This window comes from Zootoca vivipara, chromosome 17 (assembly GCF_963506605.1).
Source record: "Zootoca vivipara chromosome 17, rZooViv1.1, whole genome shotgun sequence".
NCBI lineage: Eukaryota > Metazoa > Chordata > Lepidosauria > Squamata > Lacertidae > Zootoca > Zootoca vivipara.
This window is the reverse complement of record NC_083292.1, coordinates 11,848,554-11,871,054: the sequence shown is the minus strand read 5'-3', so window position 1 is coordinate 11,871,054 and position 22,501 is coordinate 11,848,554. Positions and strand designations below refer to the sequence as shown.

Genomic DNA, 22,501 nt, shown 5'->3' with positions numbered 1-22,501 from the left:
GGCCTATTGGACAACAAAACAGGGCAGCAGGGGTATGGGGCATCCTGGAAATAGACCCCTGGTCACTTGTTGGAACACTTCACACTGCAACATTTTGTTGCCGCTTTGTCATGTTTAGATAAACAGTAGCAGCTTGGGAATTGGATATACAGTCATACCTCTGGATACGAATGCTGCGGGTCGCGTACACGCCGAACCCGGAAGTAATGGAAAGGGTTACTTCCAGGTTTGGCGGTTCGCACATGCGCAGAAGCGTCAAATGACGTCATGCGCAGACGCGGGTTGCGTACTGCTCATGTTGTGAACGGGGCTCCAGAATGGATCCCGTTCACATGCAGAGGTACCACTGTATGAATTAGCTCTTTGTGCTGGGAGATTTGGAGCATTGCTCTGCTAGCCAGAACAAACAGTTTAGGAAAACTTGTGTTTTCCCCATTAACATTAACTGTGGTATTCCTGAACAATAGGCTACAGATAAATAAAATAAACATTCTTTCCGGACCATTCAATTTAAGAATTACACTGAGGAGAAAACAAAGGACCACCCTTTCCCTTCAAAATTCATTACCCACCCCCATCGTTATTACCTAATGACTGACATATATAATTTAAAATACATAGATTAGCCACATAGTTTTATTTTGTTTTATTTAAAAGCACTGTTTTTGCTGGGGCTTTTTTTCTTAAAAAAAACCCCCAACACAAATTCATCTAGCCCTGAAGTAATCAGGGTGCTAACAATTAGGTGTTTCCTCAGCAAATGCCTATTCCTAAATCAACATAAAACATGTTTGATATAAAACAGTTTTCTCTTTTGATTCAAAGTCATAAATTTCAGCTATGCCCCAAATAATCTGAGAGGTAATTATGATGTCACCTCAGCAAATACTTGTTCCTAAATTGGCAAGCATTTTGTGTTCTGTTTTTTGTTTTTAAGAAAATCAGAAGATTCTGCTGGACCTGAAATAATCAGGGTGTTAACAATTGCATGCTCCCTCAGCAAAAGTTTTCTTCATTAATCACCATTTGCTGAAGGTAACATGAACTCCCTATCCCAAAAGCCATTCTTCCTCAGCCAGGTTAACCTTGCCTTTTAGGCTGCCTAGGGAAAAAAAGGCTAAAAAACAGCTGGGGGCGGGGAGAGATTTGCAGAAGAAAACTAGTGAGCAGGAGAAAAGGCGAACAGGCAGTTCACATCCCCCAAACCTATTAATTTATTTCAAATCTATCCATTTTTAAAAAAAGGCTGCAGGGCAGCTTATCACTGCAAGCATGACACCAAAATAAGGCCAAATGGCCATTAGAAATGTACCAACTATTACAACTGCAAAATAGTGCTGAAAAATAATGGTCACATCATATGTTTAAAACACATTTAGAGCATATGATTTCCCCTAAAGAACCTGGACGATAGTTTTCACAGGCAACTGATCAGCCACTGTGATAACAGAATACCAGACTAGATGGGCCTTTGGCCTGATCCAGCAGATGCAAAACTGCCATTTTAAAACCTGCATTCATTTCTCTCTCTTCTCCTGCTATGGCTTCATGCAAATCCAGGATTCTGAATGGGCACTGGATTCCAATGGGGGCTGCACTCTGACTCTGGGCAAACCCGGGATTGTGGTGTACAGCACTGCAAACCTCCCATGGGGACTGCGTGGTGACAGCCTTACATTTCTATGTATATAGGAAGAAATGCATGGCGCTGAAGTGACCTGGGCAACATTTTACAGCAACGTGTAAAGAAAAGGCCAAACCAATTTCTAGAAGGTGGAGGCTGGCAGCAAGCCTGGTAGGCTTCTCTGAAAAAGAAGAGCCAAAATAAGATGCAGCTACTGACAAGGCCCTGTCTGTTGTCCAAAGTTTCTTCAAACTTTGGTAATACAACTGCTATGTATTACCATAGGAGCAGAATTAGGAGTAAGCTCTCGTCTGATGACTAGCTAGTCCAAATGCCCCCAAATAAGAATTATGAGGGGGCGGGGGGCACAGGGTTGGAAACCCACTTTCCCCCTCATTCTTTTTTGCTCTGCTCTTTGAGCAGCTCATTCCCAAATTCTAAGACCTTCTGTGCCCCATCTTGCTGTAGGTCGGTCCCAAACTAGGAAAAACTTCAAGGTTTGTGTTTTGCTTCAAGGGGTGCAATGGGTAAACAGTGTGTGTGGCAGCTCTGAACCCCAAGAAAAGCCACTGGAAATTGTGAAAGCATTTGCCCAGAAGAACTCTTCAGTGTTAGAATGCAAGTTTCTGTAGGGTTATTTTCATGGCGCATTTGCATTCTGACAAGCAAATGCGTCCCTTATGCTCCCTCTTTCGGCACAGGCTAAACGTGATCCGTCACAATATTTTAAGCAGAGGTTCAATGGATGCTTTAGTTGAGATTCCTGCATTGCAGGGGGTTGGACTAAATGACTCTCAGGATCCCTTCCAACTCTACAATTCTATGATTCTATGACCTCCTATAAAGAACAGCAGATCTCAACTGGTATAGTAAACGTTACACACACACAGAGTTGATACAGATCCAAGACCAGGTGTGAGGAACCTCCAAGTGTTTCTCAACTACAGTTCCCATCAGTCACAGCAAGTGTGGCCAATGATGACCAGGAATCATGGAGACTGTAGTGCAGCAACATCTGGAAGTCTTTAGTTTCCTTACTAGACCTTCTGTAAGGCAAAGCGGTTCTCAAAGGTTACCCATAAATGTACAAGCCTCATCTCAACTAAAAGCCTCCTGCTTTTGGATGAGTAAACACAATATGAATTAATCTAATGCCACAGTTGTTTTTTACTCATTCCAGAATATACCTTTGCTAATATGAGATAATCTACTAAAAGATTAAAAGAAAGCAATTGAGTTTTTACGTGAAACAGCAAAAGGCCTAAGATAAATTGTAAATCAGGCCAAGATTAAAGGGAGGTGGGAGAGAGGATTAGGCATACGTAGGATATACTATCATGCAAGTAAATTGCTGTGATTTAAAGATGAAAGTGATTCTTTTTTATCATTAAAGCAGTGTTAGTTAAAAACTAAACAAAAAAACACCACGTGTTGCTTTGGTTATCAAAGAGAAATGAGATGCAAGTTACCATCAAGAAAATGTTATTATTCAATCATTAAAGATCATAAAGATTATAATGTAAGGTTTATGACACTGTGGGAAAGGAAGCCATTGTACTGTCAGAAGAAACACACCAGGGTTTAACAGGAGCAGCTCAGAAGCGTAACAGCAGAGAGCGGAGGACAAGATTAGAAGATTGGCATCTGTATTTTGACCAGCAACTGGCAATGCAAAATGACAGAAAGTGTAGCCCCTAAAACCAGAGGATCCAGTAGATTGTAAGGCACTGAAGGATCCAAAGCGAGAAAACTCTGCTTGGATCAGCAAACTAAAACAATAAATAAATACAGTTCAGCACACTTTCCCAACCATGCCATTATACCACAATTCGTCAGTCAATAGGGCGAGACTCACTGATGACAAGTGTTCAAGGTGTTACTATTAGGACATACAAGCCTTTCACAGTTTGGGAACAGTTTACTTGCAAGATTGCCTTACCCCACACAGGTCCACTCCAGCACTTCAGTCTGAGGGACTGGCACTGCCACATAATATCCGTTCTGCATTCGGAAGAAATAGATTTTTCAAGGTGGAAGCACACAGAGTGGAAGTACCTATGGATACCAGGCAGGTGCCTTCACCTGAAACTATTTTGTTGTTGTTGTTCCTTCTGGGCCTTGGCTCCAAGCAATTCCCCCCCCCCCCCCAGTGACAGAGTAGCCTCTTGGAGGCTACTTCCCTTTCTTCACCTCAGCCTGTCTCTCTCATTCTTGTCAGAGGCAAGTGTGTCTCTGAATGGCAGTCGCTGGGAATCACAAGCAAATGAAATAAATTTGCACTGGGGTTCTTCTTGTGGGCTTCCCAGAGGGCTTGATCCCGCAGGATTCTTCTTCTGCCAGGGTGTGGGGTGTTGAGACACCTCACGTTTCACCTCCCCTCGCCTGAGCTGCGCTAAAGCTCTTCCCAGAGCTGCCTTTTGCCATCAATGCCTTCTCCAAATGAGAATTCTGGGCCTTCAGCTCCTTGACCTGTTCGTTCACCTCTGAGAATCAGTCGGTTTGAGTTCTTAGTTTTATCAACTCACTCTTGACCCCCCCATCTGCCTGAGGTGATGCTCTTTTCCCCCTCAGCTTTTGCAAACCCCTCTTCAGTTTTGTGATACAATTTGTGCCACCCAAAAGCAGTCCATGTACAGCTTCCTCAAGCTGCTACTTGCTTGCCATATCCTACTTTTTTACAGAAGCACCTGCCCTTGAGTAGTTGAGTCAAACTGATCCCTTTTTCCCTCAGGGCTCTTCACCTTCTATTATTTTCTCACTGACAACCTTCTTCAAGAGGAGGCTTTTCCCTCCTTAACAGAGAGAGCAGGTGAAGACAGCCAATTTTATTTGCAACAAACTGAAGTGAAAATTTTTAAGTGTCCTTCATGCGGCTCTCTCTGTGTGTGTGTGTGTTTGGGGGAGGGGGACTTAAGCCACAACTACTGGCATGTGAATCTGCCCATTTCAGTTTCTTCTTTTTGTTTTAAACTCCAATCTTAAGTACAGTTCTCCACATTTCTTTCTTTCTTTACAATGGTTTTTATTAAATATCCCAATCATATGTATCTTTTTTTCTTTTTACACATTTTCTTCTTGATTTCCTATCCCTCCTTCCCTGAAACAACTGCATTAAATCACATCTACATTTATTTTCTAAGCCCCAAATATCCATTCTCTACATTCTTCCGTTGCTCATATCTCAAATCCTGTACGGGATTTCATATAAGAATGATAACTCAATAGGTAGTTAACTAATGGCCTCCATTCAATTCTCCATGTTCCCACCTCAGTTTGCAAAAAAACAAAACAAAAGTCCTCGTCAGAATTCCTCAACATTTTAGTGTGAATTTTTCCTAATATACACATTTTTTGTATGCAATTCTGCCTAATAGACACATTTTTGGGGGGGGGGCAAAGCAATGTCCCCAAATATAATGCATTTTCAGATGCCATTTTCACAAACATATACATTTATATGCACACTTCAGCCTAGTATATGAATTTTTGTACACATTACTTGGCTGGAGAATTGCATTGCAAAATTCAAACAACTGTGAATTCTGAAGGATGGCTGTGATCTCAGAAAGAGAGTAATACATGGAATTCCCATTAAAGGCAAAATGAACTGAATTTTGACCCCATTTCTCAGCAACACAATGGTAAAATGTGAGGGTATAACTATATGTTATTTTGTTTATCAATCCTGTCTCCAGAGGTGCAAGGCTTGCTACTCCCCAACCCTGGGTTTCATTTAATGACCTGCTTGAAATAACCAAATTGGGTAAATATTTAACCTCCCACTTCAAACTGCCAGAAATCCAAGGGCATTAGTTCTTTCCAGCAGGGAGCTGGGCAGCTTATAATATGTGTGGACTGCCATCTAAGGTTAACAGGGGGAAAGGTACAATACTGTGGTGACTATCTCCCGCAGCCCCCCCCTTTCAAGGATTGGAGATCTGAGCCTGATTGAGACATTACCTCATAAGCCTGAATCTTAAAATGGGGTCACAAACAGATTATTGTTTTTATGCAGGGTAGCATATACCTCCTATCATAACAGGTAAGATTCTGCATTGTATCTGCCATTGCTACAGATTGAGGGCTGTAGCCAATGTGGCTCTAAGTTAAAGTCACTTAGTGGCATGATGGTTCTCCCGCTGAACTGTTTTGTGCCAGTGGGACATTGTTGTGCAAGAGAATGCATAAGCAGCCTCTGGTAATTTTTTCGCACAACGTATTGAGCAATCTGTTGTGCAAGATGTTTCCGCCTGTACAACTGTAGCACTGGATTCCTCTGTTGCGCGACATTGAAACTCGCCCATTCCTTAGCGCAAGATCCCTTGTGCTAATGGACGGAGAACACTGAATATGGCCTTAAGAGAACCTTTAATAGCACACAATCGTGAATAAGAAGAGTGCTTTGAATACTCAGAGATAAATGAATAAACCACAACATCAGACGTTCTAAGGCTGTGAAGTAATTGATGGAAAACTACCTCATCTAGCTGAGCTCTCTAAAGATAGAATTATTCCCCTAATTTGGACGGTGGCAGGTCATTGCCTACTAACTAATGGAACAGCTTGTTCTGCCTCTGCGTCCCATATTTATAGCCGGCCAAGCAGACTTTGATGACCGTGGCCAATAAACAGTGACCTCAAGATTCTGTCTCCAGGCAGAAAGGACGGAGGAAGAGAAGAAGCTTCTGCCTAGAGCTGTCAGTTTCTCGCTTCTCTGGCAGATTGTACAGCATCTCGAGAAAACCTCTACAGTAACTAGTTGCTATCTGGGGTAAGGCATACATAACTGGCAACCAAAGGGATATAAGGAGGGTAAAAGGACCTGCTTTCTCAGTTCTATTTGTGCAAAAGAATAGGATGGATAATGCCTCTTAAAAAAGCAGTCTATGACCAAGCTAGCTTTCACTAAGCTATGTAGCACCATGTTTCCCATCTCCTATTCCACCTTGTATTCGTCGCACGCAGCACCGTTTCTGTTCTGCTGCAGTTCAGATTCTGCTAAAAACTGCACTATTTTTCTCACTGTCCTCTGTGGTGAAATTCGATGTTAAATAAATTACACAATTTTTATGTAAAGTGCATTGTCGTAATGGTTTTTACCAAACCCATTTATTTCAATGCAAAGGAAACACAAGGCAAATAGCGGGATGAAATCAATAGCATATAATTTGCAGACTGAAAGGAACCACAACAAATACTGCTCTTATTCACTGGGTTGATTTCCACTCTGGGCATGGGATAAATACGTGAACACCAGCAGTTTCTATTGCCATATTTCATTCCGTCAGAATTCTCCAGCACCTCTGTGTGTAGCCTCACACCCCCCCCCCCCAAAAAAAGAGAGAGAATGAGAGACCCCAGACTACTATCAAGGGACTGGCACTATCAAGTATTTTCAAGAAGCTTTTTTTATAACACAGTTTTGTGTTTCTCCCTCAAGAGTGATTTGGCAACAGTACAATGAGATAACTGTATTTTACCTCCCTGATTCCTAAATGTCAGTCTCCCTGCTGCAATGTACATTAAATGCCCATTAATGCAGCATTCAAAGCACCAAATACCTATAGCATGCATGGATGCCTCTGAGTGGAGAAAAATCAATTAGACCAACCAACCTTACAAAGATATCTCAGACGGTAATTGTCCATATTCCTCTATGAAAATTAAGAAAAGCAACAACATTACAAGGGTATCTCTGTGTCGAGAAAATATTGAACATCACCAAGATAGCTTGCACCTCCCAGAATGCAGAAATCTCTCTGTGTGTGCCATAAACCCTGTAGAGCTGTTTTAGAGGGGATGTCTGGATCCTGAGGAGGAGGAGGAGGAACTCGGGGATCGGATGCCTTTGGGGAGGGTCCTAGGAGGGTGGGAGGGGTGAAACCAAGATCCCAAGAAGTGTCTGAGCTCAGGGAGGCTATCAGTCATGAGGATGGAGGGCTCAAGTGGGTTGGCAAAGGATTTTTCCAACTCCTAGGATATCAGACACCCTTAACCACCTCCTGCTGTGGAGCTGTGCTCCCTGCCTTTCCCTATCAGTGAAAAGCCTCTCTCTTTTGGAGAGGCAACTAAATCAGATGTCAGTCAGTGTCAACACCACCCCCATCTCTAAGGACTTGGAGACACCAGCGCAGAAGCAAACAGACCTCACAAACCCAACCACCTCAAAGGAGCACCTGTATGCTTGCCCGGTCCCAGAACTCAGGCTGCTTACTGCACTAAGGTTGTGTGTCACGGTCCGGTCGGCGGGTGAGTGAAGCCCTGGCTGAGGACATCAGGACCAGAGGCAAGATGGTGGTGTAGAAGCAGGAACAGGTGCAGGGTTGAGGGTCCAGCAGCAGGCAGTCACAGGGTCAAGGAGCAAGGCAGAGGCGAGGTCTGGGAGTCAAGGAGCAAGGCGTCGACAAGGCAAAGGTCCAAGGGTCAAGCATCAAGGCGTCAGCAAAGGCAAGGGTCCAAGGAGCAAGGCAAGGGTCCAAGGAGCAAGGCGTCGGCAAGGCAAGGGTCCAAGGAGCAAGAGGCCAGATGCAACCAGGCAGGGATAGCGTTGCTGTGGCAAAGGGCTGAAGGGAAATGCTGAGCTTTTATCCCTCCCAGCTCCTGCCACCAGGTGCAGTGCGGTATCAAGTGGCCTCACCTGAGTGACCACTCCTTGCCTCTCCAGCACAAGCTGAGGTCTTCACCTGTGTGGCCACTCCTTGCTTCTCCAGCACAAGCTGAGGCAGGCCCCAGTCCTGCAAAGCACTACAGGCCCCAGAGCCTGACTCCTCCCCATACTCCTGACATTGTGCCTGCCCCACTCTTCAAAAGCAAGGTGTACGGGGCATGTTGGATCAACATCTTAGCTTCCACATAGCCGTGCCTCTAACCCTTTTGTGCCAGCTGCATCTTGTAAACCCATGCCTTGGCTATGTTCCAATCTGATTTGTGCATTAAAGCCTTTGGCGGAAACTGGACTGGGAGAACAAGTTCTTCATCCGGCACCGAGGGCCAAGACAATATGAAGTGGATGCTATGCCCTTCCAAAACGATTTAAAAAAATAATAATGACCCTTGTTCGGGGTATGTACAACTTGTTCTATGCATACTAAAGACTTTCCCCAGTTTGCTGGACAGGGTTTCTGCATAGCAACCGGTTGGGGGAAGATTGCAATACAATCTCAGAAGGGCTCCCATTAAATGAATGCAGTGGTTACGCTTTGGAAGATACAAACTGGGAAGCACATTGCCTTAAACACAACCAATTTGGTAGGTCATGGGTGGTGAAGGTCTAGAATTGGCACACCAGGGTTTTTTTTTTGTCCCATAGCTCCCTGCTCTCTGCTTACAATACATGGCGACCATCTGGAACAACTCAATTTAGGATGCCACAGCTTGTGTGATAAATGTCTGGAGGCATTTGCAGAGAAGCATTCGGTCAGTTCTGCCATCCACATCCACTCAACATAATTAAACTTTTGCACAGGCCCAAGTCTTCTACGTCAACACTTTCAGATCCCCAGCAGCCAGAGGCAGAGGTCACAAGCTTGCATTGTGCAAAGCCAGCGAACAGAGCATGCAGTCCAATTGTCTGCCGAGGTCTACAAACAGTAGATTGATCTTAGAGAGCTGCTAAAAAAAAGCCACAGCTGTTTTTGCACTTTCATCAGCAAAACTCTGCAGCCCTCCAACTCTTGGAACAAAGGGCTATCGGGATGAACACATGGGCACTGAATGGAACAGTCTCCACTGTGCCCTTGATTCAAACAATTCAACTAATGCTTCTGGAAGCCCAAAGACAGGCTGTGGATTTACTGCACAGAAATTGTTCGCATGCAGCTCAGACTAGTGCTTTTTCAGAGGGGTAAAAAAGAAAGAAAGAAAGCTGGAGGTGGGGTGAGAGAAGGCGATTGGAATCTGCATACTGGACAGCAAAAACCATCCAACTACTTCAGTGAATTGTTTTTAAGAAACCACATGCCTCTGGAAAGCTCGCAGTTCAGACATAAGACTGATGCATTTAGAGAGACAACCGAAATCTGAAACAAAATGTTGCATTGCGGACTGTTCCTGTTCAAGATCCCAGCCAGCCACAAACATTAGTACTACTGTATTTCTTCATTCTGAGATTGCCGTTAATCTTCTGGTGCACAACTGCTTCTCTTACAGTTTAATTAGCGCAACGGAACCGTTTATGGTACACAGTTTATCTGAATTAACTAACTCAAACTCACATATAAGAAAAGATGGTCACAATGGTCAGCCACTATGGGAAAAAGCATGCTGATCTAGAGAGCCATCTGATGGGCAAGGCTGATAGGTTTTTGGTCTGATCTGGCACTTGGCTATGAGGTCTGGTGCTCAGCATTCATGAAATGCAGAAAGACCCCCCGCACCAATCCTGTAACCAAATGCCCGCTATTGGTATTGGTCAGAGCCGGTTTGTCCCTCTGCCATTGGTACATCGCATGCAAAATGGTCTCAATTCAAATGATCAGTTCTCAGTACATGCTGCATTGTCGCAATGTGTATTAGTCGCTTGGCTTCATCTGGCTAATTCTCAGGAGCAAAGTAAGGTTTCTCATAGAACAGGCATCCCCAAACTTCGGCCCTCCAGATGTTTTGGACTACAATTCCCATCTTCCCCGACCATTGGTCCTGTTAGCTAGGGATCATGGGAGTTGTAGGCTAAAACATCTGGAGGGCCGCATTTTGGGGATGCCTGTCATAGAATCATCAAGTTTTGGACTTGGAAGGACCAATCCCTACAATGCAGGAATCACAACTTAACCAGTCTAACAAAATACATTCTAGCATGCGCAAATGCAAAGATGGCAGAGTACAGCATGGTACAAACAGTGTTTTCATATCTCATAGGTGCAGGTGGGCAGTCGCCATGCCCAGACCCATCAAATAAGACTCAGTCCTGCCATCTTTGTTCTCTCTTGGCATGGGCTCTTTACCTGCTTCCAAACTCATCTAGACCCTAGTCTAATACAGTAGTGTGAACCCCATTGCAGAACAGGTCCTCTGGTCACCTGTCTGACTTCTTTTCAGACCTGATTATCTGTGTCAAGGGATGTTGGAGAATTCCGTCAGCCACAATTCACATGCTTGCCCGATTTCATAAACGGAAATCATGCAAGCGAATGTGAGCGGTATTGGCTAATATGTTTGTGTCCATGAATGTTGCATAAACAATTCCATTATTTTCTGCCCAGTTCTTCACATTTCCCTTCCATTTAAATGCCTTGCTGATTTTTCTTCAGTAAACTACATTCATTCCGTCTGTAGAGGATGTTTTTAGCAGAAGCTGAACTGTAGTAGAACAGAAACAGCTTTGATTGCCATGGACACAAGGCAGGATGGAAATCACTGCCTCCTTACACCAGGCTGTGCCTTTACTTAGTTCTATCCCCCAGATATGTAAAGCCATCACCCCACCCCAGCCAAGCTACCCCAAGGCCCCCAAAGAGCTGGACTTGGCCTGGAGATGAAATAAAAACCTTGGATACCACTGAAGTTCAAATATAGAACAAGAGGGGAGTTTTATTATTCCACGTGTCCCAAAATACATCTTAGCAAGGGAGTCGGTTCAGATCTCAAATTATACGCTGTTTATTCCCACTGGAAACCTAATGCCGAGTCCTTTTCCCTAAATCAACAACAAAAAGCCTTGGCTCTCATCCTTGTAAAGAAGGAACTCGACTCCTGTTATATTATTTTCTTATCAAAACAGGAAGGAGAGAAAAAAGTTAAAGACTTTTTTTTTATTATTTGCAGAAATCCTTTGCTGTGTAAAAGCAACCAACAAAAACGATCAGGGCACAATGTACTTTGGCCAGGTTTATTGAGCAGAGAGAGAGCTGTAATTGTGGATAGGCACCCGCAGTTCAAAATACAACATGGATTATACACAGACTCAGATTATACACAGCCAAACCACCAAAGGCACAAGCCTTTCTTCAGCTATCTTGTTGTACAAGGCAGATGTTGATTTTATCAATGTTTCCTTTTCTGGAAGGGTTTTGGACACCAGCCAGGATCTTGGGGGAGGGGGCTTTAATTTGGTATTTGCTAAGCTTCTGGTACAGACTGATGGGGGGCAAAGATTGAAGGAGAGTTTTTTGGGGGGGGATCTTTGGCTTTTTTTTTTTTTTTTTGCTTTTAACTGAAGATAGTTCCCCCCTTTGAATTCAGCTATATTAAACAAGCAAGCAGGAAAAAAAAGTGAAGTCACACGAGAAAAGAAAAATATAAGTAATACCATGTTGGTTAGGGAGATTAGGATCCTCCAGTCCCAACCTGGCAGATCAAAGGCATTTATCAGCACCTTTGAAGTGGCTCAGGACTAGATTTCTAAAGCAGCCAGTTCTTTGGAGCAGCAGAAAATGAAAGATATAGAAACAACCAAAGATTGCTTAGTCCACCCTCCCGCTGATTCACAACTTTTGTCACAGACTGGTTGGACTCAGGGGAATGTTGGGAGGAACCAACTAGGGTACCCCCAAGGGAAGAAGGCTTGGAGCCTAGAGTTTGGTGATGGGACAACAGTGAGTAGTCAGAGGGAGAAGTCTGGGAAGAGGAGGTGCCGGAAGCTAAAGAGGTAACAGGGCTTAGTGAGGAGGGAGAGCCTGTGACAGAGAGCAGTCCAGACTCAGAGGCAGATAGTAGGATGAGGAAGGCCAAGAGACAGAGATGAGTCGGGTTGGTGCAGATTCCCGGGTGTCTCCCCTGCCTTCTGCGACAAGCTCCCTTCCCTGATGTTCTCCCAGAACCAGAAAAGGCATGAAGCGGCAGGAACAGATCCAGGCACACCGGCACAGTCTCAGATTGCTTGGAGAAAACCTAGAAGAGGAGGGCTCTTAGGGAGCTGTGGGAAGGCAATTGTCTCTACTGAAGAAGAGTTTATGTGCTCAGTAGGCTTAGCACTCCTTTGCAGGTCCTGTTTTCTAATCAAGAGTTAGCGTCAACCACTCTGTGTGATTTACTGCTGGCTCATTCCTGACAACTACCAGACCCAAACTTAGATTAGACTGTGCATATGAAATAAGTGTGTTTATTAATTAAAATTATCTCCCGACCTTCCTCCCAAAGGAGCACAAGGTGGCAAATACATAAGCGGTAAAACAATAAGGCAAGCAGTGATGATGTGGTTAGAGATCTCTGGAGTTACTCTGGTACGTCCTGACTATTGAACTGATTCCTTTTTGTTGTAGTTCTGGCTGCTGTAGTTGCTGAAAGTATATAATGATAATAACGATAAGAATATTTTTTATTATTTATACCCCGCCCATCTGGCTGGGTTTCCCCAGCCACTCTGGGTGGCTTAGAGCATATATAAAAACATAATAAAACATCAAGCATTAAAAACTTCCCAATACAGGGCTGCCTGTCCCACCTGGACATTTAAACTATTGTTATTTATGGATTTGAATGTTTTATGTGTATCACAAACCTCTCTGAGAATCATAAATGTGCATCTGAAAAGTGCTTTATCAACTTTTAAGAGAAGAAGAAATGGGATGTGACTACAGATCTACAGAATGTGTATATGGGGTTACACCAACATAGGAGCCAAGAGTTTGCACTTCATCCTTGCCCTGTTTCACCTGGAATAAGTGACTCTGCTATGACTACACTGTGGTTATGGGTGTTAGCAAAGTCACTTACATAACACCGGAGTCTAGAGGCAAAATAAATCCCGGTGGCATTTTACAGAGGAAACTGAACAACAACAACAAAAAGTGTATAGTTTGAGGATAAAGAAATAGAGAGGGGCAGGTCTCATTGGGGGCAGGGTTAGGTCCAGCTTAACATTCACCAGAAAACTCCCTCACAGCAGCATAGCCAATCAGCGCACTTCCTGTCTCAGCAAACAGGCGTCCACCTGTCTCAAGAGACAATGGAGTGAGCCTCCAGGGGTGAAGTCAGCACTCAAGTGACCTCCCAGGGGCATAAGCTTGGGCAGCGTTTATGATGCCAAGACCATCCTCTCGGCCTCGCTGGTATCCAAAGGAAAGCAGAGCAATATGTCTGGCACCAGCTTGGCTGCAGGAGGAAGGAGGCAAGGTACAAAACAACTGCCAGGGACTCCACTCTGGATTTGTGTAGCCTTTTTTCCCCTCCCAAAGGTGGTCGAGGTTTAGGATCAGAGTTTTCCTTCAAGACGGGCTACCTTACCTGGTTGGTGATCCCTGTCTGCCCCTCACTTCCTTCTACAGCACATGCAGAAACCGCCTTCTTGACTTTTGGACCTGCTACTGATCTTGTCCACTCAATCTGCCGGAGCCTGTCTTCGCATGCTGGGGAAGTCCCTATCTCATTGAAGATTCGAGGTGCATCACTTACCCTCACCTGGTTAAGCCCAGCCAAACTGAATTTATTTCTAAATTATATTAGAATCATAGAGTTGGAAGAGACCACAAGGGCCATCCAGTCCAACCCCCTGCCAAGCAGGAAACACCATCAAAGCATTCCTGACAAGATGGCTGTCAAGCCTCCGCTTAAAGACCTCCAAAGAAGGAGATTCCACCACACTCCTTGGCAGCAAATTCCACTGTTGAACAGCTCTTACTGTCAGGAAGTTCTTCCTAATGTTTAACTTGGAAGATCTCAAGGGGCCAAAAAAAAGTGGTTGTATCGTGCTATAATAGAAGCAAAAAATCTTGTTTCGGTGAATTGGAAGAGTTGCAAAAAGATTCCACTGAGCATATGGATTGATAATATGGACAGATTAGCTACATACGAAAGAATTGCTGGTCGACGCAAAATAAGAATGGATAAATACGAATAAATTTGGAACAAATAGCTAAGTGACAAGGCAGATAACAGTGGGGGAGTGGTGATAAACAAGGAGTAGGCATAGGGAAATTACTGTATCTAAATTTGTGTTGTCAATTTGTGCTATTATTGTTATTATGGTTTTTTTGTTGAACATGTCTTTTTAGTTTGGTGTTTGTACTGATTGGAAAAAGTGAATAAAAATTGTGTGTGTGTGTGTGTGTGTGCGCGCGCGCTGTTCCTGGAGTGTGACTGCTGTCACATGCTGGCAGATTCTAGGAGCCACAGATGTGAGTCGAGTGCAGGGTGAGGACCAAAAGCGGACGAACTACCCCAGTAGGAGCATGATGTATCTCCCACGAGAGGTACCATCTCCCCCCAACACCCCATAAACAGTGACAATGGAATTAACCCTTAAGTTGCCAATTTCCACTGCAGCTCCAACAGTTGACAAAAAATGAAGCCTCCACAGAAATCTGCTTGCCTTCAATTTTCTACGATGCCTCTTCTGCAGCACTTTACAAAGTCTCTCTCCACCACATAAGGAATATGGAATGGTGGGGAGGGGGAGGGGAGACGCTGAATTGCTGAGGAGAGGTGGAGAAAGCGTTACCCAACCTATTTCTCCATCTGAAACAAAGACAACCCTATTTTTTAAAATGCATTCAATCCAGCTACAAGGGCTGGGATTCTTATGAAAGAGGAAATTGTGAGCAGTGTCAAATTCTGCACTTTGCATGGTGGATAACAGCCAAAGGGAATACACACTTTAAAAAAAAAAACCAGGAGAGTAATTTGAAGTTGGCAGAACCCAAACTCTTCTGAATACAACAAAACTGGGTGGGCTGGGTGGGGGGAGAGCAGGAGGAGAGGATTTCACTTCTATTGCTGCCTACTAAAGGCACTGTGGTGTCTTCAGGTACCAGACGACCAACAAAGATGTAAGACATCACCCTCCTGTTTTAGCAAGGTGCTGAAACACAGTAAATAATGTTGATGGCTATTAAAATAATGAGATTCTGCGCCAGGGATTTTGCAACTCCAGATGTGAAGGTCATTCCTGACACTTAATAAATAATAGAAACTGTATTGCCTTCTGCCTCCTTTTAATCTTACAATAAAGAGAGGAGGACTGTCAAATGTCATCTCTTATTTTCTTCATCTGTGCCATCTGCACGCCTCTTTTTAGCCACACGCTCTCCCTTTGGGGGAGGAAGCAGAGAAAGGAGGTGATGGATAAGCTGAGCACTCTCGGCGCGATTTCAAATGGTTTCCCCCGCCAGAAATAACCTGCTGGGGAAAATGTTGTCTCTTGAAAACAAGGTACAATTCTTTTTTAAAAAATAAAATAAACAAATGCCTAGAAGCTCCACTACAAACACAACCTTGACATTACTGTGCCATTGGGCAGCGTTTGGACTTGTCATTGTCATTGATGGATGGAAATTTGAGCAGAAAAGAGCACAGAGACAGCAGTGAGATAAGATCACACCGTAAAACACACGATAACTACCTTGGCTTTGTGGGATGCATCATAAATGCAGGAGACCAGCGGGGTGGGGGCTGTGATAAGATCACACTGTTAAGGGCAAAAAGTGGGTGCAATCAGTATGCCCCAACAGCTGCAAGAATTCTACTTGCAAAGAATTGGAAAAATGAAGAAATACCAACGGTGGATGAATGGCAGAAGAAGTTAATAGAGTATATGGAACTGTCTGAACTGACCGGGAGACTCCGAGATCGAAGTGAAGTAGAAGTGGAAGAAGATTGGAGGAAATTTAAAATGTATTTAAAGAATAAGCATATAATAGATCAGAAACTGGTGGAAGTGAAGGAGATAAAATAGAGGTTGTAGATAAGACAATGGTGTAAAATAAATATTGTTAGAAATTGATGATAAAATAATTGAGAAGAATGATTTGGTTAGAATATAATAGGTTAAGATGTAAAATATTTGGAAATAAGGTAATATTAAAGTAATAATTAGAAATGATATAAGATTTAGAGTTTACTCCAGAGGATATGTAAAGAATCACAGAAGGAGGAGGAATGAGGAAGTCATTAAATTAGAAATAAGGGTTACAAGTTAGAATTTTTGTTTTGATATTTTTTGTATTTTGTATTTTTTTGTGTTCTGTATTTTTTTGTGTGTGTGTTTTGTATTTTTGTATGTTTTTGTTGTTTGAAAATCTTTAATAAATACATTTTTTAAAAAAAAACGTGGGTGCAATCAGGCTCCCTGCACCTTACATTTAACACTGTATTATGCCATCTTAACAGTCCTGGTACAATACTGTTTTCTGCCAAAGAATTCCGGTATAGTGGAAGACATTAGATCAGATTGATACAAGGCACTAGTCCTCAAGGGTATGGCAAATAGCCTTTCCTGATTTTTTTTTTTTTACCACAAATGAAAAGTATCCAGAGGGCAGACCACAGAATATTTTCTTTTTTTGCCAAACTCTATTATTTTATTTCCTTTACAGACAAGGAGGCACATGGTACGCGAGTTCCTTGGATATACGCTAAGGGACTTGGATGGCTGTGAAAATTGACCTCTAGGTTTTGTTTTGTTTCGTTTTGACTTTGCATCTGAGGTTTCTCTTACATTCCTGCACAGGAAGACATTTAAAAAGATTCACAGTATGGGTTGAGATGCAATGTTGCTTGCAAATAACTATTCACCAAGCTACCTGGCAAGAGTGTTGAATTTTTCAGGAGAAAGGGAGGGGAAACTTCTAACCCAAGACAAGGTTGTTTTTTTCATATGCTTATGTGATCTCTTTTGAAGTGCATCCAGAAAACATCGACTATATTTAAATTTGCAAAATCACTGTGATGACATTAGACAGCATTAAGAAAAAATAAATAAATCTTGAAGCGATAGGAAGTATAGCTCTTCTAAAATATTTTGTTGTGGGTAGCAGGAGAGCACATAGAAAATATCTGCATTTCTTCTTTGCATTCTTCCTTCAAAAAGTGGCACTCGGCTGCATACTTATTTCCTTGCCCAAATGTGCACCATCCCATGATAGCTAAAATCCAGCCACACATGCGGATCTTAACACAGTTCCACTTAAGTTTAGAGCAATTTTCCAGACTCTAGATCGGGGCAGCCAATGAGGTGCTCTCCAGATATTGTGGACTACAACTCCCATCAGTCCCAGACAGTGTGGTCAATGGCTAGGGGTGATGGGAGTTGTAGTCCACAACATCTGGAGGTCGTCTCTCCCCACCCCCTGGGTTGGCCCTGCTCTAGTTACTGATGGTGCTTACAGACTTTCAAGAAAAAGGCTCCTGCTCTGGTGCTATAGACTTTTCCAGTTTGTTTTTTGTTTTGCTTTTTTGCACCACGCAGATGGTTTCTTTCTGGAGTCAGCCTCTGAATGCTTGCAAACTTTTGCAAAGTTGAGTTACACGCACGTCAGGTCTGTCAAAAGGTAGTGCCTCAATCTTTGTTGTGCTTCCTCAACACAGATAATCATTTGTGTGTCTTTTTGCAGATTTGTTCCAACTGTTTCCTGTGCCGTTCAAATTGAAATATTCCACAACACCACCATGATTTTGAACTTTCTTATCTTTTTGAAGACTCTCTGGTCCAGTACACTGCTGTAGCTTCCATTCTGGGGTGTTTCAGCTCTGCAAATTCCAATGTTCTTTTCCGAATTTCAATTGGCATCCACATATTTTAACTTCTGAATCCCTGATAGCTAATTACAATTTGATTCCTGATAAGTGCGCCTGCGAGTCTTATAAAACTGCATGTCTGTTTTAACAGCCTTAAGGCTCCAATCCTCAACATACTTTGTAGGGCGTAAGCCTCTGGACAGTGGAGGGCTTACGCCTAAGTAGCTATGCATAGGGTTGCACTGTTTTGCTGCAATTCTATGCACACTTACTCGGGAGTAGAGATGTAGAGAGATATCCATTTCCATTTTGACCCATGCTGTGCTGTTTCTGTTCTGCTGCAGATCGATTCCAAACGAAAACTACGTTATTCCATGATGTGGCAGATCTTTACGTATTCATTCCACACCATTCATTTCAAAGCAAAGGAGATGCAATGCAAACCAGAGAAGATGATCTATCAATTACATACCATTTGTGGACTGAAAACAAACAAACAACAACAACAGTAACTCCAAATTGTAATCACTGGACTTATTTCCATTCAGGACATGGGACAAACAAGTGAACGCCAGCAATTTCTGCTCCCCTTTCCATTTCCATCAGTATACTCCAACATCCTTACTTGTGCGTAAGCTTAATTGACTTCTTCGCCAACATGCATAGTGGTGTGTTGCATAATCTACCACAAAAGATTCAACAGTTTCCTTCTTGTGCTATGCTCTCATGCAAAACAGACCTCTTCCCAAAAATCTTCATTCAGTTGCACCTGCAAGCAATTCTAGTGCCTCTGACCATGCTATGGTCTTTATAACATTGAGCCAATTGTTCTCTGTCCGGTTTACCTCGCCGGGTTATTGAAAAGCTAGCACACATTAAGGAGAAATATTATCTTCCCCATTCAGTCCAGTTCTCTCTCTTCCACTAATATTCTGGACCCTACACAATTTTGTGAGATACAGAAGCCTTTTCTTTGCAAAGACTGATTTACAGTGCTGCTGTATAAAATGAGGCAGCAATAAAATAAGCAGGGTGTGTGGTGGGGGGAGAGAAGGTGATAAGCAAGTATCGGATAATGTATTTCTTTGGCTGAATGTCAGCATTGTGGAATATTATCAACTCGAAAGGAAACAGCCAAGTCTTGATAACACACAAGCCAATCAACACAGAATAGAGGCGATTCATTCTTCCAAAGCCCCCCCCCCCCAAAGAAACACAATCACATGGTCTTTTTATTAAGGAATTATGAAAAACAGAAGCAGAAAACAGAAAAACAGAAATGATACGACTTCAAGCAGCCAAATAATTCTGGGAGTTATCGTTCATTAAGAGTGCTTAAGATTCTTAGGAGACCACAATTTCCTCCACCACCTGAGCTGCAATTCTCATAATGGTTTAACTGTCAATCCGTCCTTCCCAGGGAATTCTGGGAATTGTAGGAATATAAACAGGGGAATAGAGGCCTCCTAACAACTCTTAGCACCCGAAACAAATCACAGCTCCCAGAATGCATAGGGGGAATCCATGACTGTTTAAAGTGGTATCATAGTGCTTTAAATGTATGCAGTGAATGTGGTGTAAGATTTTATTTTATACCCAACCTTTAGGGTGGACGCCTCAAAAACACTATCCTTTTCTAGGTGCCCTGAGCAGCTATCATATGGCCTCCCAGCAAGGGCACAAATTGTCAGGGAATTGCCATGCACTTGTACTCATGTCACTGAATTCAGTTTCTGGGAGGCAACACTTCTCCCCCAGCGAAGACAACCACTGTATGTGTGTAGAGATGGTCAAATTGTGGCTACTAGCTGTGATGGCCACGTTCTGCCCCCATGGTCAGAGGCTTTATGCTTCTGAAGAGTAGTTGCTGGAAACCACAGGAGGGGAGAGTGCTGTTGTGCTTGGGTCCTGCTTCTGGGCTCCACATTCCCACCCCTGTCGGCAAATTTTGCTTTGAAAAAGTACTTGTGAAAATTCGTAAGCAATTTTACGGGAATTTCACCCAACATGCACATTTCTTCATGAGCTAATGTACTCTCCCTCTCCCCCCCCCCCGAAAAAACGCTGCATTTTTGTATGTTATTTTCATACAGATAAAGGTAAATGGACCCCTGACCATTAGGTCCAGTCGTGACCGACTCTGGGGTTGCGCGCTCATCTCGCATTATTGGCCGAGGGAGCCAATAAGCGGCATGACAAAGCCGCTTCTGGTGAAGCAGAGCAGCACATGGAAACGCTGTTTACCTTCCCGCTATAGCGGTTCCTATTTATCTACTTGCATTTTGATGCGCTTTCGAACTGCTAGGTTGGCAGGAGCTGGGACCAAGCAACGGGAGCTCACCCCATCACAGGTATTCGAACCGCCAACCTTCTGATCAGCAAGCCCTAGGCTCAGTGGATATGTCTTTAAATGCACGCTTTACCCCAATGCATGCATTTCTGCACACAATACTTGGCTGGGTTGCAAAATTCAGCAGAGTGTGAATTTTGGAAGATTGCTGCATTTCTGAAAACACATTCTTCTGGGAAATGGCACCTAGGTACATCTGCAAAATAGTGGAAAATAAACCCAATTCCACCACCACCCCATCACTGGTGAAATTGAACTAAATGAATCAATGTACTGACATAATATATTACAAGTTTTAAAATAATAATAATAATAATAATAATAATAATAATAATACAAAGATCTAAGTTTGTTTAAAACTTGGCAAAAGGATGAATTTACCAATAACAAGTGTTTTCATTCACTCATAGAAACCCGTTCTTCACAGAAATATTTAGGTGACAAAAAGGCCAGTCTGATGAATATCTACTGCTTTCCCACCCCCTTTTATTAAAAATGCTGTTTTCATAGCATGGATATTCATGGGTTATCTGCAAAAAGGGTTGATGCAATAAGGAAGTGGGGAGATAATCACATTATTGTCCATAAAGAGATTACGAAGCCATGGGAAGGTCGCCGAGGCAGCCCTCACTCACGACCAGAAGCTTGCACTCAAGCTTTTGTAGGGCTGCTGAGGGAATACAGAATATACAAAATCAAAATTGTAACAAATGAATTTCAGAAGCCATATACAGAGAGAGAGAGAGAGAGAGAGAGAGAGAGAGAGAGAGAGAGAGAGAGAGAGAGAGAGAGAGTTGGGAGACACCCCCCAAAAGTCATCGTTCAACCCCCTGCAACACTCAAACTATAATCACTTTTCAAAGCACCGCAGCCCACAGAGAACTAGTCCTTTCGGCGTTCAAGTAAGGATCTGTTGTTAGAAGCAGTATTGGTGGCCACCACTGGCTTCTGTGGGAGAGAGTTCCACCGTCTAAACTTTAACTACAGTACAGTATGTGCTGCATACTGTATTTCCTTGCATCTGTCTTGAAGGGGGAGAGCAGAGGCCTTGAAGTTGCCCATCAAACTAGTTCACTGTCATATGCATTTTTAAGCACACTTTACCCCAGTATATGCATTTTTGTACACATTACTTGACTGGAGAACGACACTGCAAAATTTGGAGCAATGTGAATTTCAAGTGTTTTTGCCTGACCTCTGCCCACCCCTTGGAACGTATCTAATCCAGTGTTTCTCAAACTTGGGTCCCCGGCTGTTGTTGGGACTACAACTCCCATCATCCCTGACCACGGGTCCTGCTAGCTAGGAATGATGGGAGTTGTAGTCCAACAACGGATGGGGGACTCAAGTCTGAGAAACACTGATAATCTAACTAATCTCTGGTCTATCTACTCCCCACCATGTGTATGTTTTCACCAACTGAGGACGCCCTCAATGCATCTGAAGAAGTGGACTCTCATCGGGATGGAGGGCAGAGATGTGTGAATGTGTGTGTAGACTGTTACCATGGCATCCTTTACCTTATAGTATCTAATAGATACTACATCTAATAGGTGCTAGGAGAGCACTGCTGCATCAAAACAAAGGTCCATTCAGCTCAGCTTCCTGTTTTGCACCCCTCCCCACATCAAGGAATGGAGGCTGCTATTCCCACCCCCAGCAGCTGGTCTTCAGAATTATATACCTCTGAACCCAAGAGGTTTCATTCTGTTGTTTTGGCCAGTAGCCTTTGATTAGATTTATGTTCCACAAATTTTTCTAATCTCCCTTCACAGCCTCATCAATCTTGCAACAGCAAATTCTGTAAAATAATTCCACATTGTGCGAAAGCGGGCTCTCTTTTGTCCGTCCTGAATCCGCTGTCAATCCGTTTGATTGACTACGTTCGCACATAAGAGTCAGCCAAGAATCTTTGGCTGGATAGACCACACTGTGCACAGGCCTCCTGCTGGTGCACACAGCCTGAAATCTCCTCCTCTGCTCCTCGCCTTTTGCAAACGGGCAAACAAACAAGCCAGGGGTCAAGGTTTGGTTCTCTCTAATAAGCCAAGGTGAATTGGTTCCCCTGCATGCGAAGGCAGGATCTGGCGGATTAGTGGACAAGACCAGTAGTGGGTCCAATGGTCAAGTAGGTGGTT

The 22,501-nt window shown here is 43.3% G+C and overlaps 1 protein-coding gene across 15 annotated transcripts in view; it reads right to left on the bottom strand.

The window, feature by feature from the left end:
• The window catches only part of ARVCF (ARVCF delta catenin family member), a 309,481-nt gene that overhangs the window by 235,366 nt on the left and 51,614 nt on the right, over positions 1 to 22,501 (bottom strand). The window contains exon 1 of one of the 15 annotated variants that reach the window (XM_060269759.1): positions 8,262 to 15,229. The exons of 10 other annotated variants lie outside the window; for them this stretch is intronic. Coding sequence is in view for 1 of the 5 variants with exons in the window: in XM_035098132.2 (XP_034954023.1) it covers positions 7,240 to 7,272 (33 nt within the window). In the remaining 4 variants the exon portion in view is untranslated. 4 more of the 15 variants (XM_035098137.2, XM_060269757.1, XM_035098132.2 and 1 more) reach the window with 4 other exon arrangements.